Source organism: Akebia trifoliata, chromosome 8, assembly GCF_017979445.1.
Source record: "Akebia trifoliata isolate Shusen 1 chromosome 8, ASM1797944v1, whole genome shotgun sequence".
Lineage (NCBI taxonomy): Eukaryota > Viridiplantae > Streptophyta > Magnoliopsida > Ranunculales > Lardizabalaceae > Akebia > Akebia trifoliata.
In genome coordinates this window covers 44,208,493-44,229,766 of record NC_141382.1, presented here as the reverse complement: position 1 = coordinate 44,229,766, position 21,274 = coordinate 44,208,493, and the positions used below count along the sequence as shown (strand labels likewise).

Below are 21,274 nucleotides of genomic sequence, written 5' to 3'. Positions count from 1 at the left end.
ATTTAATTAGAATAACTTCAAAATGAATCCAAACCCATTAATTTGCCATGTTTTTCCAAAAGCCGGATGATTTGAACAGGTTTTTGGATGAATTTGACTCGGCTCGGTGGAGTTTTAGAGCAATTTTATTCAATCGACATGGATTATGTGGACAGTTGGATTAACAGATCAAAGTGAGGCCTTATCAAGGGGACAAAAAAAATATTTGATCCGAATGATTGCACATGGCGATTTTTATTTCTCGAAAATGTGATTTTCAGATGTATGGTTGTGCATTTTTTCTTGAAATTTTACTTACCATCCAAAGTGATTTTCAACCCATAGTATAAAAAAACTCTCTTTTTGACATTTTCACAAAGGAATTCATTTTCCCATGACCATATTTTTAAGAATTCAAATTCGTTTGAAAACCAATTCCCTGAATCATACGGTTCCGGAACTCATTTTACCATAATTATTTTTCTGGAGAATTCATTTTACTTTAAAACGAATTTCCTCCATTGACTCTTAAAAAGTAAGCAAGCATGGTACGTAGAATTATCACAATTACCGTCACAATGAATATGGGGGACATTGACCCAAGAAAATGGTGAGCCTCACACGTGTGCTCGACATGGTGATGGCTGTGGGCCCAAGAGTTCATCATCGCGATCTCTGATCCTTGATTACGATGGTGATAGGACTGAAAAATGATGATTAATCAGAGTACTATAGGTTTTTAAGTGGGCCCATTTTTACGTGAACATTCATTCCACCTCCAGGAATGTGGGTCTAAACTTTCGTTAATTGCTCATGTGCACCTAATATTATATTAATATTTAGTAATTTCTCCAAATTGCCCTCATTTCGATTTTCCACAACTCAAAATTCTCAAACAATGAAATGACTGAAATACCCTGTTAATCGTTCTTTTAACACAATCAGAGGAGCACAACACATGGGATCCATAATTTTCTTTGCCAAATTAGGTAGAAAATGATTTGCATTTTCATGTGTTTGATGTAGCAAATAAAAAAAATTGCTGGAAAATCGATTTGTCGGCTTAAAAGATTTTCCATGATCATAGGCAAATCCAATCCTTAGCCCCTCTCAAAATCAATTTGCCAGCACACACAGCAAATCCAATTGCTTTCTCCTTTTATTTTTATTATAGAGTCGTGCTGGGGTGACACAAACGAAGTCGCAAAGGTGGCAAAAACTCGTGGTGGTGCGCACATTACCGTAGATGCTTTTCCGCTAGATACAAGTAAAAAGCATCTACAGTTATGTGCACGCCACCACATCATTTTTATCACCTTTGTATCATTCCAGCAGTTTCCTTTTTTTTTTTTTTTTTTTTAATGTTAGATTTGCTATTTTTTAGGCTTTAGAATAGGATATTATATGAGGCAAAGACAGTTGTTTTTTCAAAATATATATAATTTTTTTGGTTAGATTTCCTATTTTTTAGGCTTTAGAATAGGATATTATATAAGTCTAACGAGTAGTTTAGTGTGAAGCAACTACCAAATGAAGAGTTATAGTAGTTGTGGGTACCCATCTAACTTGTTTTTTTACAAATAATATATTGTTTTAACGTTGAGCTAGTCGTATAGTGTAGATATCTTTCATGAGAAACATTTTGCTTATTAACTCACCAAAGATTTAAGCCTTATTAAGTGTTGTTTTGCTCAAATGGATAATCATATTGATAAATCTGACACTACAGCCCTCTAGATTTCATATATATATATATATATATATATATATATATATATATATATATATATATATATATATATGGGAAATGTTCAACACCCTAAGCTTTACCCTACACTTTAACAAACGTGTTTTGTCCTACATGGGTTAGAAGTTTTGGAATGGGCTGATTTTTTGGTGAGGATGATCTCTATGATTAAAAGATCATCATCACCAAAAATCAGCCCATTCCAAAAAATTTAGCCCCATGTTTACAAGTTGAAAAATCGTGGACCGTCCATTTTTGTAAATCATTTTTTATGAGGTTAGAAGTTTTGGAATGAGCTGATTTTTGGTGAGGATGATTTCCTCACCATAGAGATCATCTTCACCAAAAATCAGCCCATTCCAAAACTTCTAACCCATGTAGGACAAAACACGTTTGTTAAAGTGTAGGGTAAAGCTTAGGGTAGGGAATGAGACCCTATATATATATTTCCTTTGTGCTTGATCCAAGATTTTTAAAATGGACAGCTACATAACTTCCAAATTTAAACGTAAAATCCAATAGTAAAAAATAACTTTTTTTTTGGAATTTTTCTTTTCGAAATTCATAGAACTTGTCGTCTACAGTCCTAAAGCATTTGATCATGATTTTGAATGCCAAAAGTTGAGCCCAAGGGCCCTTAACTATTGTACTTATAGATATTAGAAGAAATTTTTTATCCTATTTTATGAAAGAGATTATTTCAATTTTTTCATAAAAATGATTTTAACATGATTTTTTTATATCATTAGCACAAAAGACAAATTAAATTTGTTATTTTTTTAAAATGCAACTCAAACAATAAAAATAATTTTTCACGAAAATTTTCATGATGTGCTTAAATAGTAAAAAATGATTTGCCTGGCAAATGATTTTCTAGGCAATATTTTCTCTCCAATCAAACAGACCTTTTGAACAAATGGCGATGGATCACACTCGGATATAAATGGGTTCAGTTTAGATCAGGTCTAGATCCAAACCACTATTATTTTATTTGGATCTTTATTGGACAAGATCCTCACCCAGATGGGATTAGTGCTGTCATTGGACTGGGTTTTGGCTTCAACTGGCATCGACTAGATTTAGGTAGTGTACAAGGTCTGTTTAGGGATCGGGCTGAGTTAGGCCCGATCTTAGACGGGTAGGTTTGGGCTACAATTTCGAGGCCCAGTGAGGATTAGCCCAGCCCATTTACAACCTAAATGGGATGTTGGCAATCTTAAAAACTAATTTTTCTTTAAAAAATGCCTTTGAAAAGTAATTCAATTTTATCTTATAATGAAAAAAAAACTAGGGTTTTAATATGATTGTTCAATTATATTTTATAAATAACTTTACGAGGCTCTGTGATATCTACAAAAATTTGAAAGACAATATTCGATATGTTGTGCATATAATTATGTATAGATGATCTAGGATGGGTGACCTCATGCTGCACCCCTCCCATTTTCACGTGATAAAAAAAAATTTATGTACAGATGATATCGTATTAATTGATGAGACGAGGGGATACAAAACAAAACTAGAATTATGAAGAGAGGAGTTCGAGTTGGACCTTAGAATAAATAAAATTAAAACCAAGTATGCTGACTGTAAATTTATTATTGACACTCAAGAAAAGGAATGCCCAATAAAATTTGATGGTTTAGAAATATTTCGAAACGACCATTTTAATTTTCACCTTTGGAAAAAAAATAATTGGTGTGTTTTAAGAAAATAATGGTGTGCCCGTATAAGTTCTCTATAATCTCATATATAATTTTAGAACTGACCCATTTTCACGGGGGGGCGTTCAATGGCCAACTTTTTGGCAAAACATTTTTCAAAACATAAGTTAGAGGTTTTGGAATGGGCTGATTTTTGGTGAGGATGATCTCTACGGTGAGGAGATCATCATCACCAAAAATCAGCCCATTCCAAAACTTCTAACCCCATCAAAAACAGTTTACAAAAAATGGACGGTCAACGTAGAGATCATCATCACCAAAAATCAGCCCATTCCAAAACTTCTAACCCCATTAAAAACAGTTTACAAAAAATGGACGGTCCACGATTTTTCAACTTGTAAACATGGGTTAGAAGTTTTGGAATGGGCTGATTTTTGGTGATAATGATCTCCTCACCGTAGAGATCATCCTCACCAAAAATCAGCCCATTCCAAAACCTCTAACTCATGTTTTGAAAAATGTTTTGCCAAAAAGTTGGCCATTGAACGCTACCCTTTTCACTGTTGTATCTACTTATCCAACCTCTGTAAACCTTAGGGAAAATTACTTAAAGGACCTTGATGGATGGACTTTTTTCTAAATAATCCCTAAGTTTTGGGTGGTCTCTTAATAGTTTATTTAGTAAACTTTTATTTTCTCAATAGTCCTTGGACCTCGTCTCCCGTTTGAACTCATCGTTTTCATAAAAAATAAAAAATAAAAATAGATTTTTGGCATCTCAATCAAGTTTTAGAGACTCCATTCCGTTAGAAAGGATTTATGAAAGAAAGAAGAAGCCATTTTTCAAGGGTTTCTTCAAAATTTTTGAAAATGCATGTAAGAAGATTATGATTTTTTTTTTCCCCTCAGTTTTGAGATGAAAATTGATCAAAAATGAAATTTTTTTTTGGGTTGAAATCATCTAAACAAGTCGTTGTCTCAAGTTTTTGGTGAATCTTTTCATGTATTTTAGTCGAAAAACTCAAAAATTGAAAATGGGTGAACTTCACCATAAATAAAAAGCGTCAAGTTCGATATTAAATACAAAGTGGTGAACTCGACAGTAAAAAGTGGTAAGTTAGACTTAAAAAATGTGAACTTGATACTAAATAAAAAAAATGTCGAGTTCGACAATAATTAAAAAGTGGTGAACTCGACAAAAAATAAAAAAGCGGTGGGACCATTAAGAAATAAAAAGTTTACTGCACAAAACTTACAAACTATTTAGAAATAAATCCCTTTGCCAGAGTCCTTTAAGTAGTTTTCCCTAAACCTTATATATCTCCCATACCATATGTGTGGCATATGAAACCAAATTGATCTTGATCATTCAATTAGAGGCCATTATTTATTTGGAACAATCCAAGAGAATTAGATGAGTCCTAGTCGCCCAAGTATGACCGTTAATGATTCAATTTAAAATGTAATATAATATATATCAGGACCTATAGATCGATAAAAACTTAAACCAATAATACATCAAAAGCTTCTAGGAGATAATGGTACTGAAAATAAACTCTTTAACTATTGGGGTCGTACCATCAATACACGTAGATATCTCCTAAACCAAAAAAATCTTCAGGTTTGGATAATCAATTATAATCATTACTACACGATATATATTGGGTAAATTCTCAAATAATTACAAAAGTTTTCGATGTTTTCGAGATGTTGTTAATGTTGACAAAGTCATCACGTAATGTTAGACAATTTAATAACATTTTGTCAACATTACGTTGTAGTTGTATCAACATTAGTAAAATTTCGGAAATACCAAATTTTTTTGTAATTATTTGAGAATTTACCCTAAATATTTTAGTAAAAATCTATTAATCAAGAAAATAAAGTTCATGAAAATGTCAATAAACAGAATAATTGTTGTACTAGTGGAAATCTTTCTCAACACACATGACACATGAGATGAAAATGATTTTTTTGTATCCACTCCTCTGATCACTCTTGTAGGATGCAACATTTTAATTTATAAGGTAATTTTTTACTGTGTATTAATTTAAATTAAAGAGAATTGTATATCTTTGCAATTATTTATCCTTTTTTTTATAGATGACTTAGGAGGAAAGTAGCAATTACACTTTCTTTATCTCCTTCATGGATTATACAACAGTGATTAGTGGACAATATCTAAGCGGGATTGCTTGGCATTTGCTCCCTTTTTCAGCCTTGTTGATGGGGCTTAATGTCGTAAGATTGTGCAACGTTTAAGTTATTTTTGTTGGCACGCTATTAGCGATCCCAATGTCACGTGGATTTGACATGCATGTTGGCACGATCTTGGATTATTCCTATATTCTCAACTCTATAGGCTTCATCCCAGTATTCAATTTCTATTGATGTTAGATATTGTTTGTGTTTTATATGTGTACTTCACAATGTGACAAAGAAATCTCGATTGTGTTATAAAAAGGATACCTTAAATCTCATGTATCGCAGTACATGAACGTCTGACATGTAGGCTACACCCCAGAACCTGGTTTGGAGAGACTTCTCAACATGGCTAACAATGGAAGTAATTGCTAGATATTGTCCCCTTGAAGTGGTCCTCACTAAATGACACCATCTGTGGCCACAAAATCCAAAAAGAAAGACACAGATATTGGTTGGGGAGCGTGATATATTGTCCACTATGTGGTAGCTTTCATTCTGATTCTCCTATTTTATGGCTTCCAAGTAGGCTTTATTCCCATGTCGGGCCTTTCAAGATTTGAACCTGAGACATTGTGCCTCAAGTACTATTTGATAAAAATCTAGCAAATACACTATATTTCTTTTGGAAGATTAAAAAGTTCACAAAATGTATAAACCTCGAGATAAATTGCTCAAGATATGCAGTTTTTATGATTTTTTTCTCCGATTACTTTGATTACTTTGGCGGGGTGCCTACAAATTACATTATGATGCTCAAATCAAAGAATTCTCACCTTAGATAATTTAATCTCCCGAGAGTGAATTACTCCAAATTTCTGTTCTTTGTGCTTGAGTAATAGGGAATCGATGAATCATTTCATAATACACTATCTGTTTTCTTGAAATATTTGGATGTCATTGTCTCGATCTTAGGTGGATTGGGTTTTACTGTATTCTTTCTCCTCTCTCTTGGCCGGGTGGACCTTCAATACCTTTGCGCTTAGAAAAATACACCTTTGGACGATCCTTCTTTCGCCGTGGTTTGGGGTCTTTGGAAGGAGAGGAATAATAGGATTTTCCAGAGTAAGAAGAGCTCGTCCTCAATTATGTTCTTTGATATTTTGGGCCTTCTTTACTTTTGATCTAAGCTTAGCAGGGATTTCAAGAGAACTACCTTTCAAGATTTTGTTTTTAGATGGGATACTTTGTGTGGCATGTAACTCTTGCTTGTTTTTTGATTTATTTTTTTCTCTCTTTATTCGGGGGTACCTCAGTCTCCTTTTATCTTTTTGTATTGCTCTGATTCTCCTTTTTAATGAAATCTTTACCCTAATAAAAAAAATTAATTTAAAAAAAATTAACTCGGATTTGATCGAATTACATTTGTTTTTTTCCTCCTTTTGTATGGTTGTTGGAGGAAGAGTATAACTATCACACTTTCTCTATCTAGGGAGGATGTTCCATTGAGTCCCACTAAAAACAGGGACCAGCTATGATAGTAGGTGTCAATCTTCATGGCTAAATCTAAAAGGAGACAGAAAAAGTTTAACAATTACCTTACTACTCTTACTATCATAAAAATGGATAAAAAACGAACGTAAAGGTATACAATTCTTTCCACTTCAGGTCAATATTTTGTGTAAAAAAAAATTGATTTAAACATTAGAATGTAATTTGTAGACATTTTGTATACAAGAAGAGAATGACTAGAGAAGAACACCAAGAAGATCTATTCCCTAAACTCAAATCTTTACTTATAAAAAAAAAAAAAACACCAAGAAGATCTTATAGTTTATGTAATTTATCTAAAGGTGTGAGAATTTATAAGCCCAAGATTGTGACGAGGAGTCACGTTGAACATTCTTGCCATCACCAACCACAGTAGTAAAGAATTGGCATAAAGAATGAAAAAAAAAAAAAAAATTAATATAATAAAAATAAAGAAAGAGGAGCCAGAAGCCCATGAGAGATATTTATTTATTCTTTATTAATAAATAATATTAAACAGCTTTAAAAAAAATATTAATAATTATAATAAAAAAAAAAGGAGATTAATTAACTAAATGAAGATGGAAGAAAGCGTGGTCAGAAAGCTTTTCCAGGGGCCCACCATAGAGGAGCTTTTCCCATGTGAATGGACGGAATCCATCTGGCAAAGGATCTGACGGTCAGAAAAAGACTTCCATCGTTTTATCTTACTAATTCCACCGCCCAAAAAAGATTCAATTCAAAGCACAGCAAAAAAGTAGCAAAATGTGGACCATAGTGATGGCAAACCAGGATGTTCAACTGGGACCCACATTGCACCCCCAAAGAGCCATTTCAAGTCATCTTTTTTTATTGATTACCTAGAATACCCTTAACCAAGTAACCAAAAGTTGATAAAACTAGATGGGCATTTCAGTCATTAAAAAAAAACACATTACTCTTAAAAGAAGAGTGGGGGACATGATGTTAATCTTCCCATACTAGTTTGTACTATAATTAAGATCATAAATCTGATTGATAACATGATCTGATCTGATCTGATGGTAGTGAAGCCCATGGGCCCACTGATCAGATGGCTGTGATAAACATAATTATTCAAAAAACCTGACATTTAGATTTCTTGGGGGGTGATTGTTGAGGTGCCAAGTCAGTATCCTAGGTGGAATGATCAAAAAAGTTGGCGGGGAGGTGGTGATGGTGGGGGTGGGGGGTGGGTTTGGCTGCTCTCTGTCTTTTGCTTTTGAGTTACCTTCACCTGCATTTTCCCTTACTTTTCAAATTCCTCTTAAAACATTCTTTTTCATTTTACATTCCCAGCAATCCACCACACCATCATTCCTCAAGATCACTTCTCATCTCATAACAACACTCCTTTTCTTCTAAAATCAATACCCATATCTTCTTCTACCTTGCTTGAATTCCAATTTCGATGATCTTCGTATAACTTTTTCAATCATGGTAAGTTGCATTCAGATCATTGTTGGATTCTGTTTTTGAATTCTGTACACCATTTTCGATTCATGGATCGATCTTTTTTATGTATGAATATGAAAGAATAAAATAAAAGTACTTTGGATCTTTGCTTGATTCAGGGAACTCCTGTTAACATCGTCGTCGGCTCACATGTGTGGGCTGAGGATCCGGAGGTTGCGTGGATAGATGGAGAAGTAACAGAAATCAAAGGAAATGATGCCACCATAGTTACCCAACATGGAAAAACAGTAAGATATATATATATATATCATATAATGCTTTATTGTCAGTTATCTGTAGCTTCGACAGAATTTTAGATCTTAACAAAGAGGCTTACATGTATATATGAATCAAATATTCTAGTTTAGAGCTTATGCTACCAAGTATAACTTTACTTACAGTTATGGAGTACGTGGAATTTGGATCTGTTGGATGAATATAACCTGAAACAGAACAGAATTGTCAGATGTATTGTGGGTTTGTAACATGTTAGCCAATCGTAGATCAAATATTTACATTCCCATAAGTCATCTATGATCATAAACATCACTGATTGTGCAAGGAAGATCTCCATGCCCAGAATTTACAAGAACACAATAACAGGCCAATCTGCATAAAACAATCAAGAGAAAATAAAAACCCATTGCTTAGATTGTCTAGTTTCCTTTGAAGAATTTACAAAAAGATGAAGCACAAAAATGTTTTGCAAGCTAAATATTTAAATTATGATTTATTTTTCTGTCAATTTCAGATTGTCGCCAATCTGTCCAGTATTTACCCAAAGGACACAGAAGCGCCTCCAGCAGGAGTCGATGACATGACCAAATTAGCTTATCTCCATGAGCCGGGAGTCCTACAAAACCTTGCTTCTAGGTTTGCTCTAAATGAGATATATGTGAGTGTTAACTAGTCCCACTACTAGGCACTGTAATCAGTTTATGTTCTAAAGCGGAAATTACAAATCTAATAAACACTCGTGAAATTAACAGACATACACGGGGAATATTCTAATTGCGGTAAACCCTTTTCGGAGGCTACCGCATTTATATGACACACACATGATGGAGCAGTACAAGGGAGCTGCTTTTGGAGAGCTCAGTCCCCATCTTTTTGCCGTGGCGGATGCTTGTTACAGGTATATAGGCTGCAGACATTTGAATGGATCACAATCTTCTATGAGTAATGTGTAATGTGGTTCTTTTTATTCTATATATACATCAGAGCAATGAGCATGGAAAAAGGAAGCCAATCCATCTTGGTTAGTGGAGAAAGTGGAGCTGGTAAAACAGAAACGACAAAGATGCTGATGAGATATCTTGCCTTCATGGGAGGGAGATCTGGTACTGAGGGAAGAACAGTAGAACAACAAGTGTTGGAGGTGAGAAGAATTGCTTCTCAACCTTTTTTACCAAGAGAATTCTAGATATATATATTTGATGAGATGTTGTCTACCATGTTTTCAGTCTAACCCCGTCTTGGAAGCATTTGGGAACGCCAAAACTGTGAAGAACAACAACTCGAGGTAAGCAATTTGGAAGATCTACTACTTTTCTCTTAAACTTCAATGAAATTATATGTGAACAAATGATTGTGTGTATACCAGTCGTTTCGGTAAATTTGTTGAGATCCAATTTGATAAGCGTGGGAAGATCTCCGGGGCTGCTGTCCGTACATATCTTCTCGAACGGTCACGCGTTTGCCAGGTGTCCGACCCAGAGAGAAACTACCATTGCTTTTACATGCTCTGCGCCGCACCACCAGAGGTAACAAATGCCCTTATTCTTTTTTCCTTCCCAAGTGAAACACTACAACCTTATAACCCAATAAGATAATTAGTTACATCATGCTGACCATGAACATTCCCTTTCAGGATGTCAAAAAATACAAGCTGGGGAACCCAAGAATGTTTCACTATCTAAATCAAACAAATTGTTATGAAGTAGCAAATGTCAATGATGCAAGAGAGTATCTAGAGACTAGAAATGCCATGGATATTGTTGGGATTGGACAGGACGAACAGGTGCTGTATGCAAGGTTAAGAAAAAGATGACGAGACCCATAATCCATAAAAATTAACTCGACAAGCTTTCTTTGTGTAGGATGCGATATTCCGTGTAGTGGCTGCAATTCTTCATCTTGGGAACCTCGAATTTGTCAAAGGGAAGGAAATTGATTCTTCTAAACTGAAAGATGAGAAATCACTCTACCATCTTCAAACAGCCGCAGAGCTGCTCATGTGTGAATTCTAATCTTTTCTGACCGGAATGTACTCATTTTTGCTAATTTGTCATGAACTATCCAATCTGTCCCTGAAGATAACTCCAGTGCTTTTATTCAGGTGTGATGAGAAGGCCCTCGAAGACTCGCTCTGTGAGCGTGTTATAGTTACCCCTGATGGTAACATTACGAAACCTCTTGATCCAAACTCCGCTGCATTAAACCGTGATGCCTTGGCAAAAACAGTGTACTCCAGATTATTTGATTGGTAAGAACATAATAGTTACCTTTAAATTTGAATCTTCCAAATTTTTTTCATTTTCTTCCTGGTTAGAAAAGCTACTTCAGTTTCAAAAGTTGTAGAATTCGACCAAATCAGAATTATTTCCTATCAAGTATAATAATGTATATCTTGCCAAATAAACTAATCGAAGGAAAAGGTTTATTCAGAAACTCATTGAGCCCTGAACCTCTACAGAATCAAAACTTACTTTTTTTCTTCTGGATTTTCTTTAAGTCTTTTTAGTCATTACGGATTCAATTATATATGTTGTAATTAGCCAGATGTTGAACTGACTCAACTCGGCCAACTTCTTTGCTAAATATAGGGCACAGGCCTACTGATCAGTAGCTCAAAAACCATGTATTATCTATTTCACCAAGTTGACTTAGCCTGGAAAGTTGTCTAGATTGAATTAATTCTAACAATTTATGTTATCTGTAAAATAACTAAATAAGAACAATGCATTTGGAAGAATTGCAGTTTAAAGATCATTTCATGAAATATGGCAGGATAGTGGATAAAATCAACAGTTCTATCGGTCAAGATCCTAATGCTGCTAGCTTAATTGGAGTCCTTGATATCTATGGCTTTGAGAGCTTCAAGGTCAACAGGTAAAACCATGGAGAAATGATGGAATTCTGAAAAAATTGGTATTTTTAAATCCTTCACCTCAACTATCAAGTAGATCTCATAATATGCATTATCTGGCAGTTTTGAGCAATTATGTATCAACCTAACAAATGAGAAGCTACAACAGCATTTCAATCAAGTAAGAGAACAAAGAACATTCAAAATTGAGTTTATAACATCCATATAACATGCATCAATATGAATTGATGAAATGTATATAAATTGGCAGCATGTATTTAAAATGGAGCAAGAAGAGTACACGAGGGAAGAGATCAATTGGAGTTATGTCGAGTTTGTAGATAACCAGGATGTGTTGGATCTTATAGAAAAGGTATTTGATTTTCACAAGCTGACTGTATAATATGTCATTACCACAACCCTAGACACACACAAGTGCACAACCACAAAAGTGAACTTTGAATTGCTAATTGGTTATACCCGAATGCAGAAACCAGGTGGAATAATTGCTCTTCTTGATGAAGCATGGTAAGCATCCTTCACTTGCTTCTTCATTAACATTTCTGCATAATTATGAATATATATGTTAATTGAAACCATTTAATTTAAAACTTACATTAAGGGACCTATCTGGATTCTGAATCTCGCAATTCCCTAGATGGTTCAGGCCTGAATCTTATACCCCTAGTTGCTTCTCTTAGAAACACATCTTCCCCCACTCTCATACCTCTCCTCCCCACTGCCCCAACTTGAAAAGAAGAAAGGTTTAAGTCTGTAAAGTAGTATTAACTCATACTAATGTATTAGCTGACTTCATGATTTCAACCTCCTCTTCAGTATGTTTCCAAAGTCAACCCATGAGACATTTGCGCAGAAGATGTACCAAACATATAAAAGCCACAAGCGCTTTAGCAAGCCAAAACTATCTCGAACAGACTTCACCGTCAACCATTATGCTGGTGATGTAAGCAGAACTCTAAGAATTATGTTGTATCCTTAAGTAATTTATGCTAAAGTGAATTGATCACTAATGGTAAGAGTTTTGGTTCAAAAGGTTACCTACCAAGCTGATCACTTCCTCGACAAAAACAAAGATTACGTTGTAGCTGAACATCAAGCTCTACTGAATGCCTCGAAGTGCTCTTTTGTTGCGAATCTGTTTCCTCCATTACCTGAGGAAAGTTCAAAGCAATCCAAGTTCTCTTCCATTGGAACCCGTTTCAAGGTAAGCCAGATTTCCATAGAGTAGACACCTGACTTTTGATTTTGAAATATCTTTAGACTTTTAGAGTTATTCTTTCTTGCTTTCTAAATCATGTTACAGCAACAACTTCAATCTTTAATGGAAACTCTAAGCACAACAGAGCCGCATTACATTAGATGTGTAAAACCCAACGCAGTTCTCAAGCCTGGAATCTTCGAGAACTTTAATGTCTTAAATCAGTTGAGATGCGGGGTGAGTTCCATCTTTTATTAGTACAAAAACACAATAAAGATCTTCAGCATTTCTTTATTTAGTTGCTCCTACAAACAAAGGTCAACTGATGAGTATTGTGGCAGGGTGTGCTAGAGGCAATTAGGATAAGTTGTGCTGGCTATCCCACAAAGAGAACATTTGATGAGTTCCTTGATCGTTTCGGAATGCTAGCACCGGATGTTCTAGACGGGTATAACTTATAGTATGAGATTTTTTTTTTCTACTTCAATTTTGGTTTTATTTTTATTTTGACCTTGTACAACAGTTTCACTAGTTTTACTTCAATTCTGATGCCTTCACTGCTTTATCTTGTGACAGCTCTGATGAGAAATCAGCTTGTGCGGCAATCTGTGACAGAATGAGATTGAAAGGCTATCAGGTATATCTAAAACATTAAGTTCTATAAAACAATAGAACAAAGGATAACAGTACCATCCAAGACTTTCCTAAGCAATCTTCTATTCACTATTACACAAATATCCAACCTTGATATGTAATTTCAGATAGGGAAAACAAAGGTGTTTCTTAGAGCTGGGCAGATGGCCGAACTGGATGCAAGGAGAATAGAGATCTTGGCTAATGCTGCAAGACGCATCCAGCGGCAAATCCGAACACATCTCGCCCGGAAAGAGTTCATTACCCTACGAAGGGCTACAATTGATTTACAAAAACTATGGAGAGGTTTCTTTGATTTAAGAACTTTTACATTTTGCTTGAAAACCAGAAGCAATGCCCCCGGAAGAACTAAAAGATTAAATTTTCTTGCTTTTGATAAATGCAGCACAACTTGCACGCAAGCTATACAAAGACATGAGGAGGGAAGCTGCTTCAATCTGCATACAGAAGCATACACGTGCTCATAAAGCTAGAAAAGCATATACAGATTTACAAGAATCAGCAATAGTTATTCAAACTGGTTTGCGTGCAATGGCAGCCCGCAATGAGTTTAGATACAGAAGGAGAACCAAGGCTGCAATAAATATTCAGGTACTCTTTTTATCTGGTACTTCTTCAATATGTTTTGAAGATACTTGCATTCTGATCCCCATCAGATAAAATTAATCTCTTAATCGTTGTTTCTACCAGACTCGATGGCGTAGATTCCAAAATCTTTCTATGTATAGGAAGCAAAAGAGGGCCTCACTTACACTTCAGTGTCTCTGGAGAGGGAGGATAGGAAGGAAGGAGCTTAGAAAGCTCAGGATGGTGAGCGTTTTTGTTATTGTTTACAACCAAATTTGTACTTTCTTGTTGGAATCTTGTGATCCATTTTTCAAAAGCTAGCTTTTTCTATGAAGTATATTAAAGAAAATATCTTAAGTTGATGAAAAGTCGACTTGAAACAGGCCGCCAGAGAAACAGGGGCACTTAAAGAAGCCAAGGACAAATTGGAAAAGCGGGTTGAAGAGCTAACATGGCGACTAGAATTTGAAAAGCACATGAGGGTACACACCTCTTTTATCTTGTTAACCTGAACGTGTCTTTATGGCTACAAAATACAGTAGACTTCTCTATGATTTACATATTTGATTGGGGAATCGGTTGCGTCAAACAAAATTATGTTATATTATCTGAGTCAGTATTAAGTCATCCAATGTAAATGAAATGAGCCATAATGGTTCTTAATTCACAATGGCTTGGCTGAATTATATCGATGTCCCTGGACTATTAGTGGACATGTAATGAATTTCATACATACAGCCTCAGATATTGGTAAGAAAGAATATTTTGCCCAAATTTACAATACGAGAGGGAAGTGAGAGAGAATCTCGATAAGTCATGACCTTGAACAACACTACGAAGGATTTACAGATTGAACCTTCAAGTCGAGTACATAATTGAGTGACTCTGGTCCACTTAAGCTCATTGGTGCAATAATCAATACTGCAGATTGACCTTGAAGAAGCAAAAGGACAAGAAATTTCAAAGTTGCAAGCCACTTTGAATGAAATGCAAGGGCAATTGGATGAAGCTCATGCAGCAATCATCAAGGAGAAAGAATTCGCAAAGATAGCCATAGAACAAGCACCTCCAGTCATAAAAGAAGTACCAGTTGTGGATAACACAAAGCTGGAGTTACTAACAAATCACAATGAAGAACTGGAGGTAACAACTACTAAACCATCAACATTTTATATTGAGAAACATTAATCTTCAAACTAATGATTTGTGTCCATAGGATGAATTAACTGAGTTGAAGAAGAGGATCGAAGAATTTGAAATAAAATATACTGAGGTCCAAAAAGAGAGTGAAGCAAGGGCTAAAGAGGCAGAAGAATCACAGTTAAGACTTTCTCAGCTTCAAGAGAGCATAGAAAGGTAGTAAAATCTAATTACTAAAACATTTCCATTCAAATAGATGCTAAGATTTGCAACAAACGGGATTTTAAGTTGTTATTATTTTGCTTATATATGTCAGGCTCGAAGTGAATTTGTCCAACTTGGAATCTGAGAACCAGGTTCTACGTCAGCAGGCTCTGGTCGCATCCACAAATGAGGACCTCTCTGAAGAAGTGAAAAGGTGAGTATTTACAAGATGAAACTTCCCTCTAATGGTTTAAGGAAACTCCCCAATAGTTTGTTTGAAAACCGTGATCAAGACTATGCAATACTTTGACTCAACCTAGATGTTAGATGAGATATAAATTTAAAATTTTCAGTGAAGGAAAGATAGAAAATGGCTAATAAATATTATTAGAATGTAACAGAAATTTTATATGATAAATTTTTTTTCCCTTTTGAAAAAAAAAAAGATTGAAATTGGATTTGGTCAGTTTGTTGGGTTAATATTTTCAATAAGACCATAAACTTTTGTAGAAAGCTAGGAATCTTGAAGTGACACACAAATAATCAATGAAAGTTTGTCAACTTGGATATTTTATTTATTTATTTTGGGATCAACTATAAAAGATTTTAATAATAACGGTAGGATTGCAAAGGGGCAGTAATAGAAGGTGTGTGGGGTGGGAGCATAAATAAGGCATCATAAACAAAAGGATAAGCCAGCAAATCAGATCCTCAATACAACTTACCTCTAGTAACCCCCTTTTGCTAAATCATCAACTTTTTCATTTGCGGAAGAGTCTCTTTGTGGTTCAACATTCTGAAAGAACATTTAATTTTCCAGCCTAGAGAGCAAGATCGCAAAGTTGGAGTCAGAGAATGAGTTGCTCCGAAATCAGGAACCAGTTGTCGTACAACAAATAGTAACGGCTGAAAAGATACACTCACCAGTCACTAAGGTATACTGATAGTTCAACTTCCCTGCACTGAAATTTTATCTTTTCAAGCGTAACTGATCTTTGAATGGTGCAGAGTTTTGAAAATGGGCATCAAACTGAAGAAGAGCTCAAGACACCAAAAGTAAGTTGAACATTCTTCAAGGAAGTTAATAACTAGCTTGCAATAAAATTATAATCAAATGAATAATAAATTCTTGTACAAAAGATAAAACAAAATCTAATGAGTAAACTCTGTTTGCAGGAGACAGAGCCGGTTGCAATCCCTCTGACCAAACAGAAATCTCTGACTAACAGGCAGCAAGTAAGAAATGAGGATACCATCGAAGTTGGAATGATAGTTTTTGTTTTGTTTTTTTGCTGATTATTTTGGGAATTTCTTTTGTTATTTACATTTTACATTATAACTAGGAAAACCATGATGCACTTATCAAGTGTCTCGTGGAAGATAAGAGATTTGACAAGAACAGACCTGCAGCTGCATGTATTGTCTATAAAGCACTTCTTCAGTGGAGATCGTTTGAAGCAGACAAGACAAACATATTTGATCGGATTATTCATACAATCCGGTCATCAGTCGAGGTAGTAGCCTTTCCAACATTCCTAAACTATGGCACTGTTGTAAATAATTTTATTAAGTGAGAAGTTAAGAGAACAATTACAGAGATGACATTTGGACTTATTTCCTGTATTTTGTGGCACAGAATCAGGAGAACATCAATGAACTTGCTTATTGGCTATCTACAACATCTACACTTTTGTTTCTTCTACAAAATACACTCAAGGCAAGCAATACACCTAGCCCAGCTTCCCATCGTAGCCGAACCTCCCCCACCACCTTGTTTGGTAGAATGGCACAAGTAAGCTCTTTTTAGTTAAAATATTCAACTTTGATCTAAATAATAAGATCAATAGGAAGTAAAACTTACAAAGTTCTGGAATATAAATTGTGTTGTCAGGGCTTACGGTCATCTCCAACGGGCATGGGGATTTCAAGTGGGTATAGTGGCATGACAGGAAAGCCAGATAAATTAAGAGTTGAAGCAAAATACCCCGCCCTACTGTTTAAGCAACATCTCGCTGCATACGTTGAGAAAATATATGGAATGATCCGTGACAGTTTGAAGAAAGAGATCAGTCCGTTCTTGAACCTTTGCATACAGGTACTCATTTATATAATCATACAATTTAATAGAAATTGAAAGCTTGCACCTACCTATGAATGAAACCACAAAACTCCATTAACAGGCCCCAAGATCCGCAAGAGCCAGATCCATAAGAGGGTCATCCAAAAATATGCATTCGAATATAGTTGCAAAACAGCAAGTATCAAGCATACACTGGCAGAGTATAGTAAAGGGCATGGATGGTACATTGGGTATAATGTGCGATAATTACGTAAGTAACCTCTTTCTTCTATCAGAAACTTTTCTAGATTGGACAGTTATGAGAGGAGATTGCTTAGTCTTTGGTTACCATCTTCTGATATCTGTAGGTACCATCTTTGATCATAAGAAAAACCTTCAGTCAGGTATTCTCATTCATAAATGTGCAACTTCTTAATAGGTATGTGGCTTCTTCCAATCTCAACATACCCAACGAGACATAATTCTTTCGAGTTAAAAAATTTGTAAAATGAGAGAAATTTCATGGTTGTGTGCAGCTTATTGCTTCGCCGTGAATGTTGCTCATTTAGCAATGGAGAGTATGTTAAAGTCGGTTTGCAAGAATTGGAACAGTGGTGCTCCAAAGCAACAGAACAGGTAAGTCGTCCTCCAAGTAAAAAATGTTTTGAGTGACTGAATAAGAGAAAAAAAAAAAACATTTACAGTATCACAATTTGTTACAGTTTGCTGGATCATCATGGGATGAACTTCAGCACATACGGCAAGCTGTTGGGTTTCTGGTATGTCGGCTTTATCCCAGATCAAATAAAAAAATTTTCCTAGTTTCTAGAATACTGATATCCTTCTAATCAACATGAATTTGGTTTCTTATATGCTCAGGTTTCACATCAAAAGCCACATAAATCCTTGGATGAGATCACAAATGAACTCTGCCCGGTAACTCACACAAGAATCTACCTTTAAATGGTCGACTAGACCTCATAGAATATCTCCTTATACATCACAAATCAATTATAAATAATCTTCTATATAACCATAACTCTACTGAAGTTAGAAGTATTTGCACAGGTGCTAAGCATTCCACAAATATATCGCATTGGGACGATGTTCTGGGATGACAAGTATGGAACCCAAGGATTATCTCCAGATGTAAGTCTAATTTCACATATGTTTATATATTTCCTTGTTTCAATGGCTCCAGGCTATTCTTCTAAATTCTTCTGAGAGTCTGAGAATCCATGAAGAAATAATTTTTTTTTCCAATTCTGCCATGTTTAAGAAGATACCTACCAACATACCCTAGTGATGCATTCGACACCCATCTCTTTCCTCCCTTTTGTACATGAGAAGGCCACTACCAACTACACAATCCACTTTTTATCTTTCCATTGTTCCTTTTAACATGTCAAACCCAACTTACAACTCCTGACTTCTGCATTTTTTGGAATGTATTTCACATATCTTAAGAATTGTTTAAGAAAAAGTGGTCAACTTATGAACCAGATGCAAATTTAAAATATTTACATACCCAGATAAATATATGCATCCATGTAAAAGCTTTTGTAGTGAATTTAACTTTATACCCCTTTGGTTTTAAAATATTCAATGGGGTGGAATAAAGGTAAATTCGCAACTAAATATTTTACACAGACTAATAAATTTATCCAGGTACATCTATATAATAAAACACAACGGTGGGGCCCACTTGTGAGGATAAACATCCCATCTAGCTCATGGTTTCAAAACTCGTCTAAGACCGAGACGTATCGTCTGAGTCGTCTCGGTATCAGGCATGAACGAGACGGACGCACAAGTCAATTTTTAGAATGAGATTTAATACCTCACGTTCATTTTTAAATTTTTTGGATGGACGTCTCAAATGTATCGGAAAACTCGTCTAAGACGACTCGGTATCAACATGGACGAGACGAGACGGGAAACCGAGTTTTAAAACCATGATCTAGCTACAGTGACCTCACTTTATTGCTTTCTTCCTCCCCCTTCAACTTTATTATCGTCTTCTCCTCCCCCCACTCCCTTCTCTTTTTCAATAAAACCATTATAACTTTACTATCTTTCACCCCTTCAACCCAAAGAATTTTTTATTAAACCCCTCCAATTTTATTATTTCTCCTTTTTTTAATTATATATTTTAAAATCGTATCCGGCTACGTAATTTTTGAAAAACTTCCATCTCCTTTACATTAAAAAAAAAACTGACTCCCACATTTTTGCAACTTGTTCTTAGGTGATTGGCAAGATGAGAACGTTGATGACGGAAGATTCAATCAACATGCCAAATAATTCTTTCTTGCTTGATGTCAATTCAAGGTAACAATAATAATAAATAAATAAATCAAATAAAGCATAATAATTTACATACATTTGAAGAAGAAAACTTTAAAAATAACAATGCAACTCTAACTACTAATTTGGATTTTGGAAATTACAGCGTACCCTTCTCTCTGGACGAGATATCCAGATCCTTCGTCGACATCAGCCTCTCAGACGTCGATCCACCGCCACTCCTCCGACAAAATTCCGAGTTCCATTTCCTGTTGCAACGAACGGATTGAAGAAATTCCATTTTTTTCAATACTTATAGAAAATAGAAAGAAAGAAAATGATACAATAAATTTTTTTCCTAATTCTTTTATGAGTTCGCGAGCCAGAATGTATTTTTTTTTTTTTTAATTCAAAGTTCTGTATTTGTGATTTTGGGCATTTAGAGTGATTTTGTTGAAAAAGACAAGATTTTCGAAAAAATATTGGAAAATGGAAAGAATGAAAAAAAAAAAAAAAAGATTATTGATTGGTTTTTATTGTACGCTTACATTCTTCTTTTTCTAAAGTATTAGAAATCAAATTGGGGTTCTCAGTGGAAAAGAGGGAACTATGATCGAAACCATAATGGAAAGTTTCGAAATCTCCAAGTATGAATCGATCCCAAATTAGAGAAGAACAAAGGATTTGTTGATGAAGCAGAGAAACCCTAATCGAAGTAACCTCGAAATCACATAATCTGTTCGTGTCTCCAATTAGCTAATTTATAGGTTTGCCCTTATCTTTTGGTATGTCAATTTTGCCCTTACTGTTTGGATAAATTTACTCATAACTCCTAACAGGTTAAGCGGGTTACCCACATGGTTAAAAATTAAATTAAAATCGAAACCGTTTCAATTCCAAATTCCCAACAATTATCTACATTTTCTCGTAATATTACTTGATGAACCCTGACAGGATTTTTTTTCTCTAAATAACACTAATTTTTCTGTGACAACTTCATAGTCCCTGTAGTAAGCTCTTTCTTTCCTAATGTTCCCTCACATCTATTTCAATTGGTGAGATCGATGATTCAAATTGTCGAGATTGACAATTCAAATCGCTGAGGTTAACCTTTCATCTAATCATCGAGATTGACATTTTACAAATGTCAATCTCTACATATATGAATCATTGGAACCTTGAGGGATGGCTCAATGACAATTTTGAATCCAATAAGTAGTGAGAGTCTGTAGGTTGTCTGTTCGATACCCAGTATGAACAACAATTTCTTGTGGCCACCCACAAAGGCATTCTCTCGCTTACCTGGTGTGTGTAATGTATGGGTGTTGCATGTGCTTGGTTCTGGCCCTGACTCATCTGGTCCCTTAGTCAAACGTAAGTTCGAACACCCTCGTTATCAATATATATATATATATAAAACTAAAAGTTTCGAAATGAGTTGATCTTTTTGTGATGATGATCTCTATGGTGAAAAAATCATCTTCACAAGAAATCAGCTCATTCCAAAACTTATAAGTCCATC

General features: G+C 35.1%; 1 protein-coding gene and 1 long non-coding RNA gene across 6 annotated transcripts; one reads left to right on the top strand and one right to left on the bottom strand.

Annotated features, from left to right (window-relative positions):
- Positions 1–8,380: 8,380 nt before the first annotated feature.
- XIF (myosin-like protein XIF) lies at positions 8,381–20,293 on the top strand. Its single transcript, XM_086452441.1, has 40 exons — positions 8,381–8,520; positions 8,655–8,783; positions 9,287–9,430; positions 9,525–9,670; positions 9,757–9,913; positions 9,999–10,057; positions 10,139–10,298; positions 10,406–10,555; positions 10,635–10,771; positions 10,874–11,020; positions 11,545–11,646; positions 11,747–11,804; positions 11,895–11,996; positions 12,114–12,151; positions 12,461–12,587; positions 12,678–12,848; positions 12,948–13,079; positions 13,184–13,290; positions 13,419–13,479; positions 13,604–13,781; positions 13,882–14,087; positions 14,187–14,306; positions 14,447–14,545; positions 14,991–15,206; positions 15,280–15,419; positions 15,520–15,621; positions 16,228–16,342; positions 16,416–16,463; positions 16,584–16,643; positions 16,751–16,921; positions 17,044–17,199; positions 17,299–17,502; positions 17,588–17,737; positions 17,835–17,905; positions 18,003–18,102; positions 18,189–18,245; positions 18,346–18,402; positions 18,535–18,615; positions 19,715–19,797; positions 19,919–20,293. Exons 1-40 carry the CDS (start codon positions 8,518–8,520, stop codon positions 20,040–20,042), a joined length of 4,668 nt encoding a protein of 1,555 aa, XP_086308567.1. The 5' UTR covers positions 8,381–8,517; the 3' UTR covers positions 20,043–20,293.
- On the bottom strand, positions 8,782–20,504 carry LOC147397041 (uncharacterized). 5 transcript variants are annotated; one of them, XR_015181139.1, is made up of 9 exons: positions 20,301–20,504; positions 19,924–20,021; positions 16,332–16,437; positions 16,133–16,228; positions 12,240–13,933; positions 10,136–10,347; positions 9,856–10,035; positions 9,052–9,144; positions 8,782–8,978 (listed from the first exon to the last, which is right to left on the bottom strand). It is a non-coding gene; the product is annotated as an uncharacterized LOC147397041 (long non-coding RNA). The 5 variants fall into 5 exon arrangements; XR_015181140.1 differs by having other exon boundaries at positions 10,136–12,186; positions 12,414–13,933; XR_015181138.1 differs by having other exon boundaries at positions 10,136–13,933.
- Positions 20,505–21,274: the final 770 nt, after the last annotated feature.